The 21,142-nt window shown below is 61.9% G+C and overlaps 1 protein-coding gene across 6 annotated transcripts in view; it reads left to right on the top strand.

The window, feature by feature from the left end:
* TRAPPC9 (trafficking protein particle complex subunit 9) overlaps positions 1-17,030 on the top strand; it is a 526,641-nt gene extending 509,611 nt beyond the window's left edge. For all 6 annotated transcript variants that reach the window (XM_060127570.1, XM_060127568.1, XM_060127569.1 and 3 more), the window contains 2 exons: positions 15,376-15,596; positions 16,254-17,030. In XM_060127570.1, coding sequence (XP_059983553.1) covers positions 15,376-15,596; positions 16,254-16,421 — 389 coding nt within the window. In that variant the 3' untranslated portion in view covers positions 16,422-17,030. The remainder of the gene's footprint in view (positions 1-15,375; positions 15,597-16,253) is intronic.
* Positions 17,031-21,142: the final 4,112 nt, after the last annotated feature.

Here is a 21,142-nt window from a genome sequence, read left to right as displayed (position 1 = left end):
TTGGCTTCTCCGTGTCCGCTGGGGTCATCCATCCTGCCGATGTCACTTGCTGCTACTGCAGGGGACAAAGGAACTCGTGTGGAAGGAAGCAGTTAAGAGTGTGAGCTCTGCAGCCAAATCCCAGCTGAGGCAAGGACCTGAGCTCTGTGTACCTTGTCCACAAAGTGGGGACAGTAACACCCTTTGTCATAGGGCCCTGGGGAGGAGGAACGGGCCCGTGCGCGCCAAGCACCGAGAACAGTGCAGGCGCGTGGGAGGTGCTCAGGGGAGGGGAGTTCACAGTGCTGGCGCTGCGGGTGCCCGGGGTCGCTGGGAGCTGGAAGGCCCAGTGTCGCTACAGAAGGGGCCACCGCCGCTCACCCCGCGCACTATTCATTCACAGACACCCACTGGGCAAGACACAGATAGACCTCAGCCCCTGCCCTCTGGGCTCCCAGCGCGTGGGGGAGCAGCAGGGACAGGTAGTGACAGCGCAGGGGGGTCCGGGCTGGGTACAGGCGTAGCTGAGGGCTTCCGGGAGGGTGTGCCACCCGAGCTCGCGGCACAGCGCACTCACAAGGGACATCGCAGCGCTCCTGCGCCTTCTGTCTTTCAGCATCCCTGCCGGGCAGGCATCACCGTCTCATCTTACCGGTGAGAGACTGAGGCTGGGTGAGGGCCCCACGAGTTAGTGGCCTGGCAGCCCCCCGTCCCCAGGGCCCCGTCAGCCAGCCTCCCCGCCTCGTGCCGACTCCAGTCCTGGGCCCTCGCGGTGCATCTTTCCTCCTGAGCGTTCCCCCCAAACCTGCACCTGCCTCGGGTGTGTCATCTGTACAGTCACAGGACGAGGGACAGCTGGGGCAGTCTTGATGTCTCTGCAGGAGGCTCAGTTAGGGAAGCCAGGTCGACCTGGAAGGATTCTCCGTGCTTGCTCTGGGGTCAGTGCTCTCTCTCGCTGGCTCTGTGTCGGTTGGGAGGACAGGAGTGCATGACATGCAGCAGACACCTCGTGTGTTAGGACAGGCCCCCCCCCCCGGGGCACACTGCCCGAGGGTTGCAGGGGACAGGCACCTGGGTGACACGTGCGGTTTGAGTGGCCCCTGGGGACTCATCCCAGGGCTCCTCGATCTGGCCCTCTCGGGCTGGAAAGTACATTTAGAGAAGCCACCAGTCCTTGCAGAGAGGCAAGAGGCCCGTCCCCGAGAGCAGAAGGCCACAAGCCAGCTGCGGAGCCCTGGGCAAGGGCCTTCTTTTCTGGCTCAGGGCTGCCCAGACAGCCCCTCAGCCTGCGCCCGGCACCGCCCCGGCGCCTTTCACACTCACCGTGCGGTGCAGGGCTGCTGCCTCGCCCCGGGCTCTTCCTCTGCAAACAGAGGACCCAGCCAATGCAAAGGCAGCGGCACGAGGGCACCCGTCCCCCGTGCCAGGGGCAGCTCAGGTAGAGGGCAGCACGGAGGGCAGCACACGGGCACTCGCACGGGCCCTGGGCAGGCGGTCCTCCAGGAGCTGCTCCGTCCACACTCGTTTGCAGGGAGCCCGCCCGAGCCCGGGACAGTCTGGACTCTCGTGTGGGTCGGGCCCCCTGGAGCCTCTGCGACGCTCAAGCCCAGGCGGGGGCCTCATTCAGCAGGGCCACCTCTGGTGAGGGTCTGTGGGCCCAGTGCACAGCCCGCGCCGCACGGACAGCCGGGGCCCATTTCCCTGAGGCCGCTCTGCTCTGACGCCGCCCTCCCGCATCCGACGCCCTGCGCCCGGGGTGGGTGCAGCGGGGGCCGCTCCTCACTCCGTCCTGGGTTTGTGCGGGCCTCCGCCCCACCCCACCCCGTGCGTGAGCGTCACCGCGGAGCCTGCTGCGCGGCGCTCGCCCAGGGCAGAGGGGCCGTGAGGGGCCCCCTTACTGCATCCTTCCAAAGGGCCAGCGGCCAAGTCTCGGCAGGGCAGCGCTCTCTGGGGGCTCAAAGGGTGCCCTTTCTCATGGCCGGGAGTGACCCCGGTTAAGTGCAGGGCAGCGGGCTCATCTCCAGCCTGTTTGTCCAGCTGCCCGGCTCCCGTGGTTCGGGCGCGTGGGCCGCTCGGAAGCTTCTCTCGTGGCCCGTGTCCTTCCTGAGTGATCTGAGCTGCTCTGGGGTGCTCCACGTCTACGGGAAGCTTCAGCTGCCACCGCTTGAAGAGTCTGTTTGACGTGGTAAACGTTGACCGAGCACCAGGCAGGTGTCAGGCCCTGGGCTGTGTGTGGCGGGGTGAGGGGACGGTCCTGGCACGGTGTCAGGACGCCGAGGGAGCCAACGTGCCACCTTGGATCAGTAGAAAGAGCAGTGTGAGTATGGACTTAGAGCGATGAGCCCAGGCACGGGCACCATGAAGTAGTAGCCTGTTCTGAAATCATCCAGCTCGTTCCTCTCGAGTTATAGATGGGAAAGCAGAGGCTCAGAGAAGTTAAGTGATTTCCCTAAGGTCACACAGCAAGCCATAGTCGGGCCCTGTTCGTTCGTCGGTTAGTTCAGTGAGTGAACCCTGAGCCCTGCCCTCAGAAGAGCTCGCCTCAATCAGGGAGACATTTTGTCAACGGAAAATTCCGGCATGAGGCTGTACCTGATATGACAGGGGGCTTGTGCGGGGCTGGGTATGATGCAGGAAGTCTTCCTGGAGGAGGTGCTGCTCGAGCTGCGTTTTGGAAAGGCCTAGAGGAGCTGGCAAGGCAGAGAGTATGAGGGGCATTGTGTGTGGCTGTGAGCGGGTGATGGATGGAGGGAGGGGTGTCACAGGGTGCTGGGGAAGAGTGAGCAGAGGAGAGAGGCGGATGGCCTTCAATTCGGTCTAGAAAACTCTGGAGGAGCAGTCGAGGGCCCCAATCCTATGTCGACATCCTTTTACATTTTCTCTCTGGAAACCCTTTTTCTTCTCCTTGGTTGTCTCCCTGCCTGGACAGACCCCGGAGTCCAGAGCCCTGGCTCCTAGGCCTGGCCCCACTACCGGCCAGCAGAAGGTCTGCAAATCCTGGGGGCCGCCCCAGGTACTCAGGCCCTGCTGAGCGCCAGGGGATGGAGGGAGGAGTGCCCATGTCCTGCCCTCCCGAGTCCGTGGTGGTGGCAGGACCCCAGGTAAATGCAGGATGCCGAGTTCAGCCCCCGAGGCACCGGGGAGGGGAGGCTGAGCTGGACAGGCGGAACAGGGCAGGCTCCCAGGCCCAGGCAATGAGCCGCCTGTGCAAAGGTCCAGCGGCATGAAACCAACTGCACGGCCCCTTCGCGTGTCCGCTGGGGCCTCCCGTGCTCCTTCCCCTCCGGCCCTCAGCTTCCTCATCTAGGGAAAGGAAGGTCCTTAGGTTCCTGCATATCCTCCTGGTGCCAACAGTGCCAGCGTGTGATCTGACCCTGTGGGTGAGAAGGTCTGGGGCTGGGACAGCCTTGTGTGGTGAGGACCTGCCTGGACGCAGAGCCACAGGAGCGGCGGAGGGGCTGCCTGGGGGGCAGCAATCTTTATTTAGAAAGTCCTGAGTGAAGAGGAGAACGGAGAGATTGAGAACGTAGGGACACTGCTCGGAGACAGAGAAGTCATTTCACATTCTCTGCTGTTCTCAGAATGATGTCTTTGCATAATGCTACCAGCCAGCAGGCATAGCGTTCATTCTTCCGTTTTTTCCTGGTTTATCTTCAGTTGTCTGAAGTGCTTGTCCAAAAAGAGAAGGTTGAAGCAGAGGGCCTAAGAGAGGCATTGTCTCCACTAAGCACGGTGCTCCCCGTGCAAAAGCAGTTCCGGTCCCTTTGGGAAGGGAAGGGCACCCGGGCTCCAGTGCCCACGCCACCGCTGATTCACACCATGGTCCTGAGCACGTCAGCTCCTCATTGGGTTCCAGTGTCGCTTCTGAAAGGGAGCAGTTTGGAGAGACGAGCCCTGGAGGCCGGTAAACGTCATAGCTAAATGCCCTAACAAACAGCCCCAAGTTTCAGGGGCCCAGCACGGCAGCCTTACTTTATGTTCTCGTGGTGGTGGTGGTGGGGCCTGTCTGGAGCCCACTGGGGGACCCTGGCCCCGCCCACCCTGGGGCCCTGCCCATCCCAGAGCTTCCCTTATCCCACGGCTCCCCCCGGACCCTTCTCAGCGCCTTTAGTTCTGTCAGCAGGCAGATGGGGGATTGTAGGAGGGATGTGTGTGGGGGCCAGCTCTGGGAGGTGTCATTTTCCCCGCTGCTGTCCACTGGCCGGGACTCAGTCCCGTGTTCACGCCTCAGCACTGTGGGCACTGCACTCTGGCTGTGTGCCCGGGAGGCAAGGGAATGGTCTGGTGAACACGCGGCCAGCCTCTGCCACCAGAACCTCCCGAGTTCAAGTGTTCCATGAGGGAAGAGCAGGGCGGGCCCCTGGGTGGAGGGGCCTCGAGACCTGGGGCAGGGGGACACTGCTAGGGAGAGGACAGCAGAGGGCGGCCACCAGCACGGAACCCTCAGGCGAGACCCGGGTTCGAATGTGGCCGCCCCGAACTCAGTCTCTTCAAACTGAACCGACCTTGTAGCTCCGCCTGCACCGCTGCCTCTGGTCCCCGTCGTGAGCCCTCGCGTTCGTCGGGCACTTCTCTGCCCCGGCTCTGCACACCAGCCCTCTGGCCGCATCACCCCCTTGCAGGCGAGGAAGCAGAGGCTCCGGCTTCTCAAGGGGCTCTCCCGGAACCTGGACTTGGTCTGAGCTCCGCCACCCTGCTCGCCTGGCCCGAGAACCAGGGCGACCGTGGGCAGGGGGACCCCTTGACCTGGTGGGTGGTGTTGGCCGTGTGCGTCTCTCCCCGTCGTTGAAGCAGGTTTGCACAGTCCACAGGGCCACAGGATGCAGCCGCCGGGGGCTCCCCTCCACCGGCCTGGTCCCCGCCCGCCCCACAGGTGCTGGCAGCCGGGGGGATGTGCCCGGGAAGCTAGGGGACATTCCACGAGTGAGCCCCAAGCCACACGCATCTCCCCTCCAACTCCAGCTCTCCTTCATTTTAATCTAATTCCCTTAAATCTTTAATGAAAAGTTGTAAAAGTAAATTATTTACCCAAGAGAGACAAACGGCCCCTCAGGAGCTGTTCTCGACTTGAGGGTAATTACACGTGTGTGTCTTGCGCGTTCTCCCTCCCCGGATGCTGGGAAGAGGCATCCTGGCTTATGAACTAATTATCTACCTCAGTAACTGTTAAAAACGCGCGCCATTTAGCACATTGGGAGCAGGGCTCAGGCGTTGTGCGGTGCCACCTTGATGCGCGCCCGGCCCGGGACCCGGTGGAGCCTGCGCAGCTGAGCCGAGCTCTCGGGAACAGCCCTTCTCCCAGCCCGGCACTCTCCGCTCGTGTCCCCCAGCCGGAGCCAGCGCGGCCGACAGAAAGACCCCCTCCCCCACGGTGCGGGAGGCTCGGAAGGTGGGGGGAGGCGGGAGGCGGCTGTGGGGCCTGATGCCACCTCCCCAGATGCCCACTGCCTCTTCGCGTGTAACACGCTCGCCCAGAACACCATCACTCCCACCTCCGGGGCATCTCCGTGCTCCTGACCTCTTTTGCAAACTCTCTGTCAATAAAGGAGCAAAATAAGATTTGAAACATTTGGACTAAGGGAAACCGTATTTGGCACAGTTGGTCAAGACTTGGAGGAGTGGGCATGCAGGAGAGTCCGTGTGCGCGTGCGTGTGTGTGCGCCTGTGTGTGTAGACTGAAATACGGCCGCTGAGGGCCTGCGTGGTGCCTTAGGTTGGTACACTCTTGGCTCTGAGCTCCCTAACAGCCACAGAGAAAAGGCAAGTTACTTGGCTCTCGTCGGTAGCGAGGGAAAACCTGCCGCCTTGGTTGTGTACCTAGCGACTAGCTACGTTGGCATTAGAGAAAGTTCACCACTTTCTACTGGCTAGTCGGGAATTACAGGGTTTTCTGCGGGACCTGCCTGTGCCTTCTCCCAGAGCACAGCCAGCGCTGGGGGGAGCGGGCAGCACCACCGGGCCAGGGCCCCAGGCCTTGGTTCTCCTCCGCATCCCCGAGCCTCAGCCGTTGTATTTTGTTCCCACTTGAGCTTCTTTTTTGCTTCATTTAAAGGGTGACAAAGCTCCTTGATAAATTCCCGAACCTAGCCTCTCCTGAATCAAATTTGGCTCTAGAATTCAGGCCCCCCGAGATTCATGTCAACTGGAGAAATGTGTGTCCTGTGAAATTTGAAATTTAAATGTGCTTCAGCTGAAGCAGGCTTGGTAGAGCCTCGAAAACTTGACTCACTCCGGCAGTTTTGGAGGCTTCACCTCATTAATTCCTACCGCATTGTTCCCAAGTCTTGAAAATGTTTTGTCCAAAATTAGACCCAAAGTCTGCTTAGTCGTCCAGTTTTATCAAAGAAATGAAAGGCAAGGAAGGTGGAGCTCTGGGGTGAGGCCGGGAGGGTGTCCTTGCTGGGGGTTTGGGCTCCGGGGAGGAAGCAGCCTTCCACTGCCGGCCCTGGGAGCTGTGTCCTGAAGAAGCGACGAGCAGGCCGTCCGCGACTCACCCCTCCTTGCCACTGAAAAGCGACTTGCGCGTGACCTTGGCTGGGCCGGGGGGCTGCTGATTTTTTCCGTGTTTCCTTCAGCCCCAAGGGAACTGTGCTGTGCGGCCTCCACCCAAAGTCCCACCTCACCCGTCTTCCATTGCCTCTCAGAGCGAGACCGTGGCCCGGGATATGCACACGTGCACGCGCACACACACACACACACACACACACACACACACACACGTCAGAATCGACCTAGGAGGCCAGACTCCCGGGAGCCGCCAGGCAGGTCCCTTTTGAAAAGTCCACAGTGGTTTAGAACCGCTGGGCTGTCCACAGCCATTTGGCAAGTGTCTCCCAAGTGCCAGGACCATCTGCCCGCCCCTGACCTTCACGCCCTCCCACTCCGTGGACCAGACTAGAGAGACGGCTGTGGACGCCGCAGGGCCGGCCTGACCACTGGCCCATCCGTGACCTGCTCGTCCTCAGGCTCCGCTCTCTACCCGGCCCTCGTCTTGGCCTCAGAGGCCCTGCTCCCACCTGCGCCTCTGAAGTCTGGGTCCTGATGCTCTCTGCTGGCCTCAGACTCGCCCAGCCCCCTATTCTCTGCCATGCACGAGGGGAGAGGAACCCACGCTATGCCCCAGCCCTCTGCCCAGCCGCAGTCTCCAGGAGGACGAGTGGGGTTAAGGGCTTGGGATTCCAGAAGGTTCTCAGCGAGGGATGGATGAGTAAAGAAGACCGGACAGAAGGGCCTTTGCAGACTCCTGTCCCGGCAGGCAGAGGCGCACGTCCACCCTGTGGGGCGCTGAGGGCCGCAGCTGCCTGGCCGGGCGTGGGCACAGCAGGGAGACGCTACCGCACCCACACTAGGATGGCGGGGACAGAGCAAGGCAGGCGCTACAAGCGCTGGGAGGGACGTGGAGAACCTGAACGCTGCGAGTAGGGCTGTGAGACAACGCAGCTGCTTCAGAACACAGCCTGGGGGTTCCTCAGCAGGTCAAACGCAGACCCACACGACCCGGCAGTTCTGCCCTGAGGTGTGTGTCCTCGAGAAGTGAAAACCTGAGTCCGTACAGACACTTGTCCTGGAGTGTCCACAGCAGCATTGCTTACGCCAGACAAGGGTGGAAGCACCCGAGGGCCCATCCACAAATGAAGACAAGCTGTGGTGTGGCCACACGCCGGAACATCACTCCAGCGTGAAGAGGAGGGAAGTGCGGGCTCCCACAGGGCAGAACCTTGACAGCGTCACGCTCAGGGAGGGAAGCCAGTCCTTAAAGACCGAATATATATGATGGTACTCATGTGGAAGTCCAGATCTGGGGCGTCTGGAGAGCTAGAAACTCGGTTCGTGGCTGTTCAGGGCTGGGGGACGGGGAGAGAGGCAGGGATGGTGAAGGCGTATGGGGTTTCTTTTTGACGTGATGAAAATGCCCTCACATTGCCCGTGGTGATGGTTGCACAGATCTGGGAATCTATGAAAAGCCATGGAATTGTACACTTTCGTAGGTGAGCTGTGTGGTTTGTGAACTAAATCACGGTAAAGCTGTTTAAAAAATAACACCAGCCCCTGTGCCCAGAGTTCAGGTGGGAGCCGGGCGCTTAGCTGGGCGCCTCGGGCCGGCCGCGAGCCTCTCCACACCGGGGTAGGTTCACCTGTAAAGTGGTGCAGTGACAGCGCCAGTCTGATGGGGTTGGTCTGAGGACTGCGTGAGGCGGTGCCTGTGAAGCCTTAGAACAGTGGCCAGGGTGCCACTGGGAGCTCCTGTCACTCACAAGACTAACAACAGTGAGAAGCGCAGCGGGCTGGTGCCCGCGGGGGAGGGCGAGGGGGGCGCCTGGGTGCAGAGGGCCACGCCGGGCCCCTTCCACTGCGCTCTCCACCTGCTCCCGGGCTTACGTGGGCCCGGAACCCTCTGGAGTGCAATGGGCACGAGAGGTTGGCAGGTCCCAAGGGCGGTGTCTGCCTGTGTCCTGGGCACCAAGAAAGGCCGGCCCCCTCCAGGCGCAGCGTGCAGTAGGGGCGGCACTTGGCGAGGCCAGGCGGGGCTCTAAACCGGCCCCTCATGGGAAAGCGGAGCTGTTGCAGCCCCTCCTGGAGCAAGAGGGGAGACCTAGGCTGGAGGACAGAGCCGCCCCCTCCAGAAGCAGGACTCCAGCCGCCATGCCGATGCCAAGCCCTGGACGACGGGCACTCTGTTGGGGCAGCGTCTGGGGCGGGCCAGCGGCCCCGGGCCCCGGCAGCCCCATCACTTCCCGGACCTCAGCCTCCCCGCTCAAAACCCGCTAAAGCCTCCCCTGTTCTCACTGCCCTCCAGGAGCACGTGAGGGTGGGGGGGAGGGGCTTGGCCTGTGCCGGGCACCTGAGAGGGTGGGGGGGAGGGACTGAGCAACGGAAGACCCACCTGACCTGGTGGCGCCCTGGGGTGCGGGCACCGCCCCGTTCTCAGCGCACTCGAAGCCCCGCCCGCTGTCCGCACGGTGGCTGCCCTTGGCCAGAGCGCAGGCTGGCACCGCCGGCCGCCTTCCCCCAGTGCCTTCCCCGCCAGCCTGGGCCCTGCAGGCCCTTCCCTCGTCGTGCCTTCTATTTATAGCATGGGCTCCTGCCAGAGCTTGTCAACGTGCTATAGCATAAACGTGGCAGCCGTTTCAGGAGCCGTTCTGGGCCAGATAAAATTAAGTCCGTGACTCTGGCTGGTATTAAAAGTGAAGGAGAAGCAGGGCCGGGGGCGGCGGGAGAAGATGGACTGTGGCCCAATTTAACGCTTTGAGGAAAGAGACTAATCCGCTCCCCGGAGATTTCTTACGATATGAGATTATCCCGCATAAATAATGTCCTCCACGAAAGCCGGGTCTGCGAGTCAGGACCAGAGCCGGGCGGTGGCGGCTTGGTCCTAACGTCCTCCCTGCAGGGGCGCTTTGGGGGTGTGGCCCAGTCCCCTCGATCCCAGGGGGCCCGAAGGGGGCAGGGCACGGCCGGGGTTTGAGCCCAGGTGCCCCTGCCCCAAAGCCCACTCACCTACTCTTTCATTCATCCACTCATTCACTCAACAAATATGAACCAGAAGAGTGCCTGCCTGGCCCGGGTGTTGGGGCGAGGAGGGAGAGACACACAATGGTTAACAAACAAATGGGTAAAGAAGAACTTCAGATAAGATGCTGAGGGTCACGAGAAAATGAAGAGAGTGGAAGAGTGACGGGGCAGGAAGGCTCTTCACCGTGTGGTCAGAGGCAGCATCCCTGAGGAGGGGGCCAAGGTGGTGCGAACAGCAGGTGCAAAGGCCCTGGGGCAGGGATGCGCTGGGCCTGCTGGCGGAACAGGGAGGAGGGAGGCAACGTGGTAGGAGCGCGGGGATGGGGGAACCTGGCTCAGGGCCGTGCAGGGCCCTGGAGACCAGGTCAGTGGCCGTAATGTGATCAAAACTCCCTTTTATTCTGGGACCGGGCAAGGGGCAAGCGAGGACGTGACAAGGTGAAACCATGGTTCACGCCGCTGTGAACCGTTGGCTGCCGTGTGGGGAGCTGGCCTGGGCTAAGATAGAGTGGGTCGGGGCGGAGATGGGGATGGCCTCCGGGCGGGCCGGGGGGCTGGGTGTGGGTGCCCGGGGAACACCTCGGTGTGACCTCCCGGCGCCAGGCAGGCCTGCCGGGTAGGGCCGCTTCTGTACGGAAGACCCTGGGGAGGCGGGGTTTCCGGGAGAAAGTGGGAGGGTTTCGTTTGGGCCAAGTTAAGGGTGAGACCCCGCTGGACACCTGGGCGAGGAGGCCAGGGCTGCCCAGAGGAGCCAGTGCCCGGCTGCGGCCCTCACTGGGTCCTGAGCCCCTCCTGCTCGGTCCTGCAGGGTGGCCACCTTTCCTGTCCAGGAGTCCCTCCCACCTGGAGCTGCTTGAGGGCAGGGCCACATCCAGGATGTTCCACAGACACTCGTTAAGATAACGAGTGCTGTGGCCTTGGCCTCGGGCCTCGGGTTTCAGAAACTGGGGTCTTGGGGGCAGGTCGGGCAGAAACGAACCGAACCTTTGAGCACTTCCCTTTGGCACTTTGCACAGAGAACGTGACACTCACTGCATTTCCAGATGAGGGACACAGTTAGAGTTCAGACTGCGTGCATGGTCCAGGTCCAGGCCGGGCTCTGCCCGCCCTCCCCTTGGGCCTGGGGGGCGGCGGCAGCTCTTTGGTCGCCGAGCGGCAGCCACTCTAACAAGTGAGCGCCAACCTAGTGGCTGAGAACAACACGAGCTACTACCCCACGGTCCTGTAGGCCAGTCTAAGAGGTGGCGGCAGGCTGGGGGCTGGGGAGACCCCGGTTCCCGCCTTCTGGGCTCCAGGGACGCCTGCACCCCTTGGCCCCGTCCTGCCTTCAAAGCCAGCCATGCAGCAACTCCCAGCCTCCCTCCGCCGCCATGGACACACAGCCTTCCAGGCTCTCTCCTGCCCCCTCTTGCCCTTATAAGGACCTTCGTAACGACATTGGGCCCACCCATATACTCCAGGATACTTGCCGTCTCAAGGTCCTTAACTGAATGTCACCTGCAGAGTCCCTTTAGCGTGTGCGGGAACACACTGCACGGGATCCAGGTATTAGGATGTGGACATCTTTGGGGGTGTCATTCTGTCTACCACACCACCCCCTCTGGCAGCACAGACTCAGGGTTCCGGGAGCTTCTCGGGGACAAGGCTAGACCTCACAGAGCCAGAGTTCTGTGCCTCCCGCCCACCGCTCCCGAGGAGCCCCCAGGTCAAGGTTGCCCGTGTGCAGCCCCCCAGCAGCCTGGGGGTCAGGAGGTGGGCTTCCAGGCTGGGGCCCCCCTCCCTGCCTCCCCGGGAGGCTGGGGCATTCCAGGTCGCCATGTGGCCCACCTGCGGGCTGCCTGTGGGTCTGCACCCCTCCTGGACAGAGTGGCCCGGAGAGGCTGAAGGGGCTCGTCCTGCTGCCTCGGTCCTCTCTGTCCAGCGCCTCAGCGCCGTGCTGGTCCTCTTTCCCCATCGGCATTCACAGCCAGCCTGCGGGTGAGGAGCGGCCCTGGAGAAGCTATATAAATGCAAAGTGTCCTCCTGGGCTGGGGATTAGAGCTGGTCAGGGGCCTGGCCCGCCCCGCGCATCTCCACTGCCCAGGGTGATGTGAGCGTGATGGCGACAATGATCCAGCCGTCCCCCTGCGGCCGCTGTGTGCCCCGCCCCCTCTGCGTGCGCGTTTCCAGTTCTCACAAAACCTCTTTGAGGTGGGCTTTCCTATCAGCCCTTCTAAAGGTGAGGAAACTGAGGCTCGGAGAGGGCAAGCGGGGAGGAGTCAAGGAGAAACTACTCAAAAGTGCGCAGCAGCAGGAATCCCTCTACCCCAGCCTGGAGGTGGGCAGGGGGGTCACCACCCCAGGAAGTGCATAGTGGCAGCGGCCTGACGGGCCGACCCTGGCGGCCAAGGGGAGCAACTAGACCCCGCACACCCGGACATCAGACCTGGGGTTCCCGCGGGGGTCTTAATGAGCCCACCCTGGATGCCGCGGGAAGGCTCCCGGGTGATGGTGAGGAATTCTCGGGGCGGGGAGGCACCAGGTGCACGGGACACACTCGGACTGGTGTGCCCACCCCTTCCTGCAGCTGGCCAGTCTGCTGCGGACACAGAGGGAGTGCTAACCCGCCGTCCCTGACAGGGGCCCCCCCGGCCTGGCGACTGAGTGGACGCGGCGCCCACCTTCCCCACCTGAGGGCGGAGGGGCTGGGCCAGGGGGCCCCCAGGGACGGTGGGCGGGAAGCTGAGCTGAGCCCTGCACGAGCAGGGCGGCTGAACTCCCGGCAGTGCCGCGAGGTGGTTCTCTTTCCTCTGGGCAATTTAGAAACGGCTCCAGCACAGCTTGCCTTTGAGAAATTTTTAATTATTTCTCCCCTGCTCCTTCCTGGTGAGTTCTGTGACTCCCTGGTGGATGGCTGGTCTCAGCTGTTCCTTCCAGCCTTGCTCAGCAGGGCTTCCACGCGAGAAGGGTCCCCTCTCCCCGGCATGGGGCACCGCTACCCCGGTCCAGAGTCAGAACCGAATTCACTACAGCAATGGGGTATGCTGGGACATTAGTGCCAGTGGAGTTACAACCCCTGACCTGAGCACAGCCATCACGGTCACCATCAACACTGTTATCTCAGGTGCATTTTCACTAGATTTCTCGCACAGTACCCCGTGGGTCCCAGGAGAGGCAGCCCTGGCATCCTTTTCAATTCAGGAAGCGTGTCATATTCTCAGAGAAAACGGACCTCTGCTGTTTCCTCCCAGTGAGTGACGTGGGAAGGTTTGGTGCTCTCGGACCCAGGCTGGAGGTGCTGGAGCGGCAGGGTGGGAGGAGACAGCTGCCTGCTGAGCCCAGAAAGTCGTGAGTTTGGCAGGCACTTATTGTGGGCGCCAGGCATGGGTGTGACGTGACCAACCGTCCCAGCGTGCCTGAGGGGTTCCCGGGACGCAGAAGTTTCAGTACTAAAGCCAGCATGGATGAACCATGACAGTCAGTGTCACCTGTGACTGGAGACACATCAGAGAGCAAGACAGGCGGGTCCTGCCCCTCTTGAGGGTCGCCCTCCTCCCTGGGGAGGCAGACAAGGAAGCAAGTAGCTCTCCCCAGACTGGGGCAGGGCAGCCTGGCTGGGTCCTCTGTCTGCGTCTGGGTCATTACCCCGGTTTTGCAGATGAGGTGAAGGAGGCTCAGTTCGGCAAAGGGCCTCCTCCAGGATGCAGGGTTAGGGCAGAGCCAAGACCCCAGCCCGGCCTGCTGCTCAGCCAGGGGCCAGCTCCGTCCCCCATCCCTGCCACCCTGGCCTGACCTCGGGACATGCCCCTCCCCCCATTTAGAGAATGCCAAGGAAAGAGTCCCACTGGGAACTGTGTCCACAGCCTCATTTCCCCTCTTCATTGCCCCAGGGGCCAAGTAGAGCTGGGCATCAGGGAAGGGTTAAATGGACACCACCAGGTGAGCTGGGGGCTGCTCTGCAGGTAAGCCATAGGCCAGTGCCTGTGGCCCACGCGGTTCTCTACAAGGGAGAACAGAGAGGGCGGAGATGCGGCGAGCCGGCCACCCTCCGCTGATTTGCAGAGAATCCTGTCTTCCCCTTAATGGAACCATCAACCGAGGCTCTCCTACACCTGCTCTCTCCACATGAGGCTCAGACTTGCCTGGCTGGGTTCATTGTTCAGCACGCATCACCGGGGCCTGGCCTGAGCAGGAGAGGGACCCAGGACTGTCATTACGCCCACTTCTCAGGTTTGAAACAGGCCCAGGACAGAAGCCAGTGTCTCTTGTTCCTGATACATCCTCTCCACACACACACACACACACACACACACACACACACACACACACACACACACACACACACACACACACACACACACACACACACACACACACACACACACACACACACACACACACTTTCACTCCGAGTCCTGGATGTGCTGCTGCCTTGGAGGGAGGGTCTGCATGGCCCGTCCAGTGCTGGCCACTCTCCAGAGCCGTGCCTTCCAGGAACCCCAGTGAGGCGCTGGCCTCCTCCCGTGGGCACCGAGGCCCCATAGCTGTTGGACAGGAGGGTCTTCCGTGCAGTTGCCTGGTGTCAGGAGCAGTGGCAGTGACCCAGGGGCTGTCCCCGACTAGCCTCCACTGCGGGATGCTGGTAATGGCGGGGTCAAGGTTGAGACACACGTGACGAGTCCCTAAACAGCAAGGCGGGCAGGCGTGAGGAAGTACACAGGTGACACTGTCACATCATTACTCCTGGGCCTGCAGATGTGACGAGGCCAGGGCTCAGGGTCGGCGCTCGGTAGCCCCACGGCCAGTACCATGTGGTGTGAAGTCCCACTGCAGGTCTAGGACCCCCTTCCCTGGCCTCCATGGCCGGATCAGCAAGCCGGTGACCTTCTGGTGTCAGGAAGGACCCTTCCTGCCGGTATCAGCATGCGGCACTGCCGTAGCAAATCACCACAGACCGGGGGCCTCGAGGCAACAGGGCTTGACTGACTCTCACTGTCCTGGAGGCTGGAGGTCTGAATTCAAGGTGTGGGCAGCGCTCTGGGGGAGGATCCCCCGCCTCTCCCAGCTCCTGGAGCCGCGGCTGCATCACTGCAGCCTCTGCCTCTGTCTTCACAGACAGAGGGCTGCCTCTGGGCTCTGGGCTCCCCGCTGAGTCAGTTTTCTCCTCTTCTGCCTCTTTTAAGGACACTTGTCACTCTCAAATGGCAGCCTCTGCCTTGCACCCATGCTTGAAGGCGGGTCCCCCAGCCTACCCACCCCGCCGTCCTGCTGGGACGTCTGGTGGTCTGAGAAGAGTGGGGGTCACAGCACAGCCTCTCCAGTCGACCTGCCCCATCACCCCACCCCCTTGCTGCTGCCCATTCCCTGTTCCCTGCCTGGCGGGCGCGCGCCCTGCTCCGTGACCCCCAGACCTTCCCCCAGCTAGCGTCCCGCCTCCGTGGTGCCCCAGGGCCACCCCGGCCCTCACTGCGGCAGTCTGGGCGGGGCGGTCTGCAGGTGGCTCAACGGAGGCCCAGCCACGGCTCCTCGGCCCCGGCCTGTGCACAGGCCCCGCCAGTTCTCAGCCCCTCCCCTGGCTGGCCTCCACCTGCAGGAGCCCCTGGGGTCCAGGCCAGAGCTCAGCCCTTCCAGGTGGGGGCAGCTAGGAGGCCCTTCAGGACCCCCCAGTGACCCTGAGGCCCTCTCGGCCTCTCCAGCGTGGCACAGACCCCCCTGGGGTACAGCTCCGGCCCCGACGCCTGTCTCCGCTGGCCTGCACGTCGGGAGAGCAGGAACCGGGGCCCTTCCTCTGTTTTCCAGGAGGCAGCCTTGGTGGGTGAAGGAGCGGGGAACGAATGAATGAATGGAGGGAGGGAGGCCGGCTGGGCGGTGCCCTGACAGCCTCGTGCCCCATGTCCCTCGCAGATGTGCTGGTGGACGGACAGCCCTGTGACCGCGAGGCGGCGGCCTGCCGGGTGGGCGACCCCGTGCGCCTGGAGGTGAGGCTGACCAACCGGAGCCCGCGCAGCGTGGGGCCCTTCGCCCTCGGCGTGGTGCCCTTCCAGGACCACCAGAACGGCGTGCACACCTACGACCTGCGCCATGCCGTCTCCTTCGTGGGCTCCGGCACCTTCTACCTGGACAAGGTGCGTGTAGCCCCCGGTCACTGTCCCCTGTCCCACCCCTCCCCCAGTGGCAGACTTAGGGGTTGGTAGACGTGGCGGCCTCTCTGCGTTGACCCTTGTTCCCCTGACTCGCCCTGAGACCTCAGACAAGTTCACGTCTCTGTACCTGAGTCCCAGGAGCAGAGCTAGGATGGGGATACTGGCCCCGAGGGTTGTTAAAGAGCTGAGACGAGTGTGCCGGGGGAGCAGCAAGACAGCGTCAGATCTCTGTGCCCCTGGCACCGCTGCCCTGCCCCACGTGGCCGGCTCCTCCCTGCTCGCGGTCGCTGCACGCAGGCCCAGAGGGACTGATGGGGTCACAAGGCACAGTCCTCAAGCTCCACTTACCTGTTGAGATGGCGCCTTTGCCCCAAACGCTCCCCACACTCCCTGACCCCCAAACGGCCCAGGGAGGGAAGTGTGATTAGCGCCATCCTAGGATAGGAGCTGAGGCCCGGAGAGGTGCAGTGACTCGCCGGGGCAGCACAGCAGGGAAGCCCTGGAGGGCCACGGGAGCAAGTCCTGGGGGCCCGCCCGCCCCCGCCCCCGCCCCCGCCTCCGTATCTAGGTAGGTTCAGGGCTCTCCTAGAGGCTCTGGGGGTCCGCGCTGCTCCTGGCTGATGCCCCTCCTCCCCTCAGGTGCGGCCGTCGGGCCAGTCAGCCTGCCTTGGGGCCCTTCTGTTCCTCTGCACGGGCGACTTCTTCCTCCGCATCCGCTTCCACGAGGACAGCTCCAGCAAGGGGCTGCCGCCCTCCTGGTTCCGCCTGCCCAGCGTGCACGTGCGCGCCCTGGGGGCCCAGGCCTGAGCCGCTGTTCCCGCGGGGAGAGATGACCAGAGGGCCCCCCGGGCAGTGGACAGGCCTTCGCTGCAACTCCTGTCCACTCCTCCCACCCCTCCCCTCCCCTCCTACCTGCGCCGTCCTCTCTGGGCTTTGCAGGGGCCCCCAGACTTGGCAGACTGTGGCCCCTTCCCACACTGGCCATCAGGGCTCCCCTGCAAGAGGCCGCTGCTAGGGTGAATGCTAACCAAACCCCAAAGTGTGGCCCTGGGTCCCTGCACCTGTTCCCTGTGACCTGGGGTTCACAGCCCAGCCAGCAGGAAGAAGAGGTGAGCGTGAGGGAGGGGCACAGCTGGGGTGGGTCTGGGGAAGCTCCCTCGGCCCCCTCGGCCGTTGGAATCCCCCGAGGGCTGGCTCTTCTTCCCGGGGCCCCGAGGCAGCCCAGCCAGGAGAGGTGGCACCATGGTTGACCCCAGGAGGAGCCACCTGCCCCCGGTGGGTAGACGGTCACCTCTGCCAGCTGTTCTGGCCCCTGGGCTGGTTCCAGGCTGGGCTGTGGGGGGCCACGGCCTGCGTGCGTCTGCGTGTCGCTGACAGATTCTCCAATAAAGGGCCTGCCTCACTTCTCTGCTGGTCCACCTGCATCCCTGCCTCTGCTTGTCCAGTGTGGTCAGGGGGCCGCCCACCAGCTCGTCAGACCCCGGCGCAGGTAGGGACTCGCACGACCCCACGCAGCACACACGGCTGGTGGCCAGCAGGGTTGGGCCTGTGTCTGTCTGTGCCTGTGGCCCCCCCAGGCCCCTCCCCTGCGTGTGCTCTTTGGGCCTCTATGCCGCCCCTCTCAGAGCACCGCCTCGAGTCCTACACCATGGTCCTCAGCCCCCGCAATGGCTCTGGCCATCTCGGCCTCTCACTTTCTCTCCTGAGGTCCACGCACACTCGGGAAGATGTTTGGGGGTGACACAGGTGTCCAGAAGTCGAGGTGCAGATTGGAGGTGGGCATCCTGCAGCCACCCTCGGACCCACCCGCCGCGAGGGCTGCCTCGCCCCTGCTCCCTCCTCTCCGGGTCGCCCAGCCTGCTGCCCCCCTGCAGCCTCACTCCCAGCCCCGGAGGTTCAGACCACCTCTGCCCAGGCATCCTCAGGCCCTGTCTAGTAAACTCCACCTGCTGAGCAGAGTTCTGGGGCCAGAGAGAGGGCGGGGGTCCCAAGGCACAGAGCAGGGTGCGGTGAAGCCGGGCGTGTCCCAGGCTCCCGGGTCACCCCATTTAAACGAGGCCCCCGGGCAGCAGGCATATGGCCAGCCCACACCCAGGGACAGAGGAGGATGGGCAGTGAGCGAGCTGCCGTGGGCCTGGGCCGCATGGCCCGTGGGAACCCCACGGCTTCAGAGGTGGGTGCCCTTCCATGCGTAGCGGCACACCCCGATTAGAAAACATCTCAACGAAAGCTCTGGGCTCAGGGCAGCGAAGAACTTCCCAGGCCCGCCTCACATGGGCTGCACGTGTTCCTGGCACGCCTCCCAGTGCCGGGACTTCGCCCTGCTGTGTGGTCCTCAAGCCCTCTGGGCCCTGGGGCACTGCCCCACCACAGGGCCTGGGGGACTGGGTCTCCAGGTGCCCGGAGCACAGAGCCAGGGGCGGCTGCGCAGAATCCCGCTGCCCTGGCGGGGTCACCCCAGGAGACACCTGGGAGGAGCCGCCTTCTCCCACACTCCACCTCCCTGACGATGCGTAAGGTCCCTCGCAGGCTCTCAGGGCCCGAGTCCAGGCCTCGTGGGCCAGGCTGCCACCCGTGGCCGTGCAGGCTGCTTCGAGCGAGGGCCAGAGCCGTCTTGCCCCTCGTGGGGCTGTGTCGCCTGGGTTGGGCAGGGGGTGCTTATTCAAACTGCACGAGCTGCCACGTGGCCTGGGGTGGCCCGTGCCCCCCACTCCATCGGCCTCCACCCTCGCGGACCTTGCTTCTCCCAGAGCCCTGCCCTTAGCCGCCCTCCCTTCTGCCCAGGGCGCACACACCTGGTTCCTCGCAGAGGCTGGCCCAGGGACGGTCTTCGTTTGAGTGCCCCATAGCAAACCCTGAATCTGAGCACAAGTTCATCTGGGAGATGGGGGGGTCCCCCGCGGGGGAGTGAGGGGTCAGGGGCGGGGACGAGCCGGGGCGGAAGCATTCTCGGGCCCCTGGGCTGAAATCCTCGGGGAACTTGCGGGGAGTGAGAACACAGCTTCAGACTCCTCCTACCAGCGGCGAGAGCTGGCCTGTGTGTCCCCCACCCCTCGGGGGTTCCGTCCTGCCATGCCAGCTGTTCTCGGACCTGAACAGGTCAGATGCCAGCCTTGGGAGCCCCGGGGATGCTGGACATTGCAAGGAATCTTGGGGGCTGGGAGTGAGGGCTCGTCCACAGCCGTTTTCTGGGACTGGTTGAGTGTAACACAGTAGGTATTTGGTCTCTGCCCTCAGTTCCTGACAGAGCTGTTTCATCCCTTGGAATTTCCTGGGTGACAGGAGCATCTTTTGTTCGAAAAAAGGCGGCTCTGGGTGGGCTCCTAGACGGCTTCAGGATGGGGGCTGGTCGCCAGAAAGGCCCAGCATGACTAGAAGCTTGGGCCTCTCTCTCCCACCCTCATCCTCCGGGGAGCGGAGAGGGACTGGAAATTGAGTTAATTGATCATGCCTACAAGATGAAGCCCCCGTAGAATTCCCTCAGCTGTGGGGTGTGGAGAGCTTCCTGGTTGGTGAACACACCCACAAGCTGGAGGTCGTGCATCCCAACTCCACGGGGACAGAAGTTCCTGCACCCAGGATCCTCCCGGACCTCACCCTGGGCACCTCTTCATCTGGCCATTCGTCTGTATCCTTTATAACGTCATTTATAATCAACTGGTCAGCATAAGCCGTAAGTAAAGTGTTTTCCTGAGTTCTGTGAGCTGTTCTAGCAAATTATCAAACCTGAGGAGGGGGTCATGGGAACCCCATGTGTTTTATAGTTTCCAAAACAAATACAACAGTTGCCAGAGAAGTTACTGAATGCACCGAGAGAGAAGTCTCAAAGGGCTTCTTGGGGGAGGGGGTGTTGGAACTAACCCAGGCACCCTGAAAGGTGACCCACATGAGGCCTGTGTCCCGAGTGCCCCCCACGGTAGAGGAGATGAACTGCATCCGGCCCAAGGACAGCCCTGTGTGGGCTGTGAGCATTTGGAGCTTTCTCGAAGGGTCAGCGGGAGCCCAGGAGCCGTGTAGAGCAGGGGTGTTACTGTTGGCGTTGGCATGGCTGGATGGTTCCAGCGTGGAGGTGTGTGGTCGAGGCAGAGAACCCAGGCGCAGGTGTCTGGGTGACAGCTCAGCGTCCTGGTCCTTCAGGTCCCGTGCTGTCGGCTCCTGAGCACAACAGTCCTACAGCTGCTGTGTCTGGAACCCTCCTCCCTCCCAAGGCCAGAGGAGGCTAAGCCCAGAATAGACTGTCCTTTTCATTTCACTAGCTGAGCTGGCTTGGTTTTGCCTCCTGACACTGTTCCCTTTGGCCAGGACAGGCCTGCAATGACCCCGTAATCACCCAGCCATCACACTCTTGTCATCCGAAATTCACCAAGCAGAGCCCAGATCCATGGGAGGGGGTCTGAGGAACTGAACTCCAACCCAGCCACAGGTCAACTCTGCGACCTCAGACATGTCACTTAAGACTCGATTTCTTTTCATCCGAATAAATGGAGATAAAAATACTTATTTCATGGGCAGTTTACGCTAAGAGTTTGGTTTGATCTCCTCAACATTCCTACACATGAGGGCAACTCCTCGTGAATACTGGTTCCCTCCTCGTACCCCTCCCGTCGCCCGTGTGCTCCCATCCACATCCCCGGCGTGTGCCTGGAATTCCACCATTCCCCTGGGAAGCTTAACAAGGGATATTGCTGTTTCCCATTAGACCCCTGCACAGGTTAATTTATTAGGTAACATGAAATAATACAAGGCAGGTATTTCTAACACAAATGCTCAAATGGTAAAGGGATTGTCTGACAAAGGAGTGAGCTCTGTGACTCTTTGTAGTCAAGCAAAAGCTGGAACTGTGGATGGTTTCAAAAGATGCCGGTGTCGGATGAGGCCTGTGAGCCCAGAAGCCACTGTCATTAGATGTCTTAAGAGCCAGCCTGGTCCCAGTAAGCAGAGAAGAGAGTGAGGTGCATGTGATCACCTGGCTCCTGGGGCCGCTGAGCAATGTCTTAAGGGATTACGACAAATAATAAGTAAAGATCAAAAGAGGGTGTCAACATGAAGGAGTAGGAGCCCAGACTAAGCTCCTATTGAAAATAACTAAAAATGATGGTAATTATGTAAAAACACATTTGTGAGTGCATCCACAAAGCTGGCAGGGGAGTAAGAAATAGTCCAGTACCTGTGTAGGCAGAATCCAAAAAGGCAAGCAGTGAACGGATGCCAACTTTCATTTTGAGGGTTTTTGCCAAAGCAGGAGCATCAGTTTTTTGCAGTCTCACAAAACAGGAAGGAGGAAGACAAATCCTAGGACCCATCAGGTGGGAAGTCTAATAGAAGGCCACTCCCCAATAACTTGGGAGGCCTACCATACTTAGAGAGTGGAAATAAAACTTCTCTGTCTCAACCCTTTGATTCCAACCCACATTGGCCCTCCCTTGAATCTGCAGTCCCAAGGCACACTCCCTGAAATCCACCCCCAAACTTCAAGTCATTCATTAATTTGAAAATGACCCTAAATATACACACCCCTACCACCACAT

Source organism: Lagenorhynchus albirostris, chromosome 17 (assembly GCF_949774975.1).
Source record: "Lagenorhynchus albirostris chromosome 17, mLagAlb1.1, whole genome shotgun sequence".
Lineage (NCBI taxonomy): Eukaryota > Metazoa > Chordata > Mammalia > Artiodactyla > Delphinidae > Lagenorhynchus > Lagenorhynchus albirostris.
This window is presented reverse-complemented; position numbering and strand designations above follow the sequence as displayed.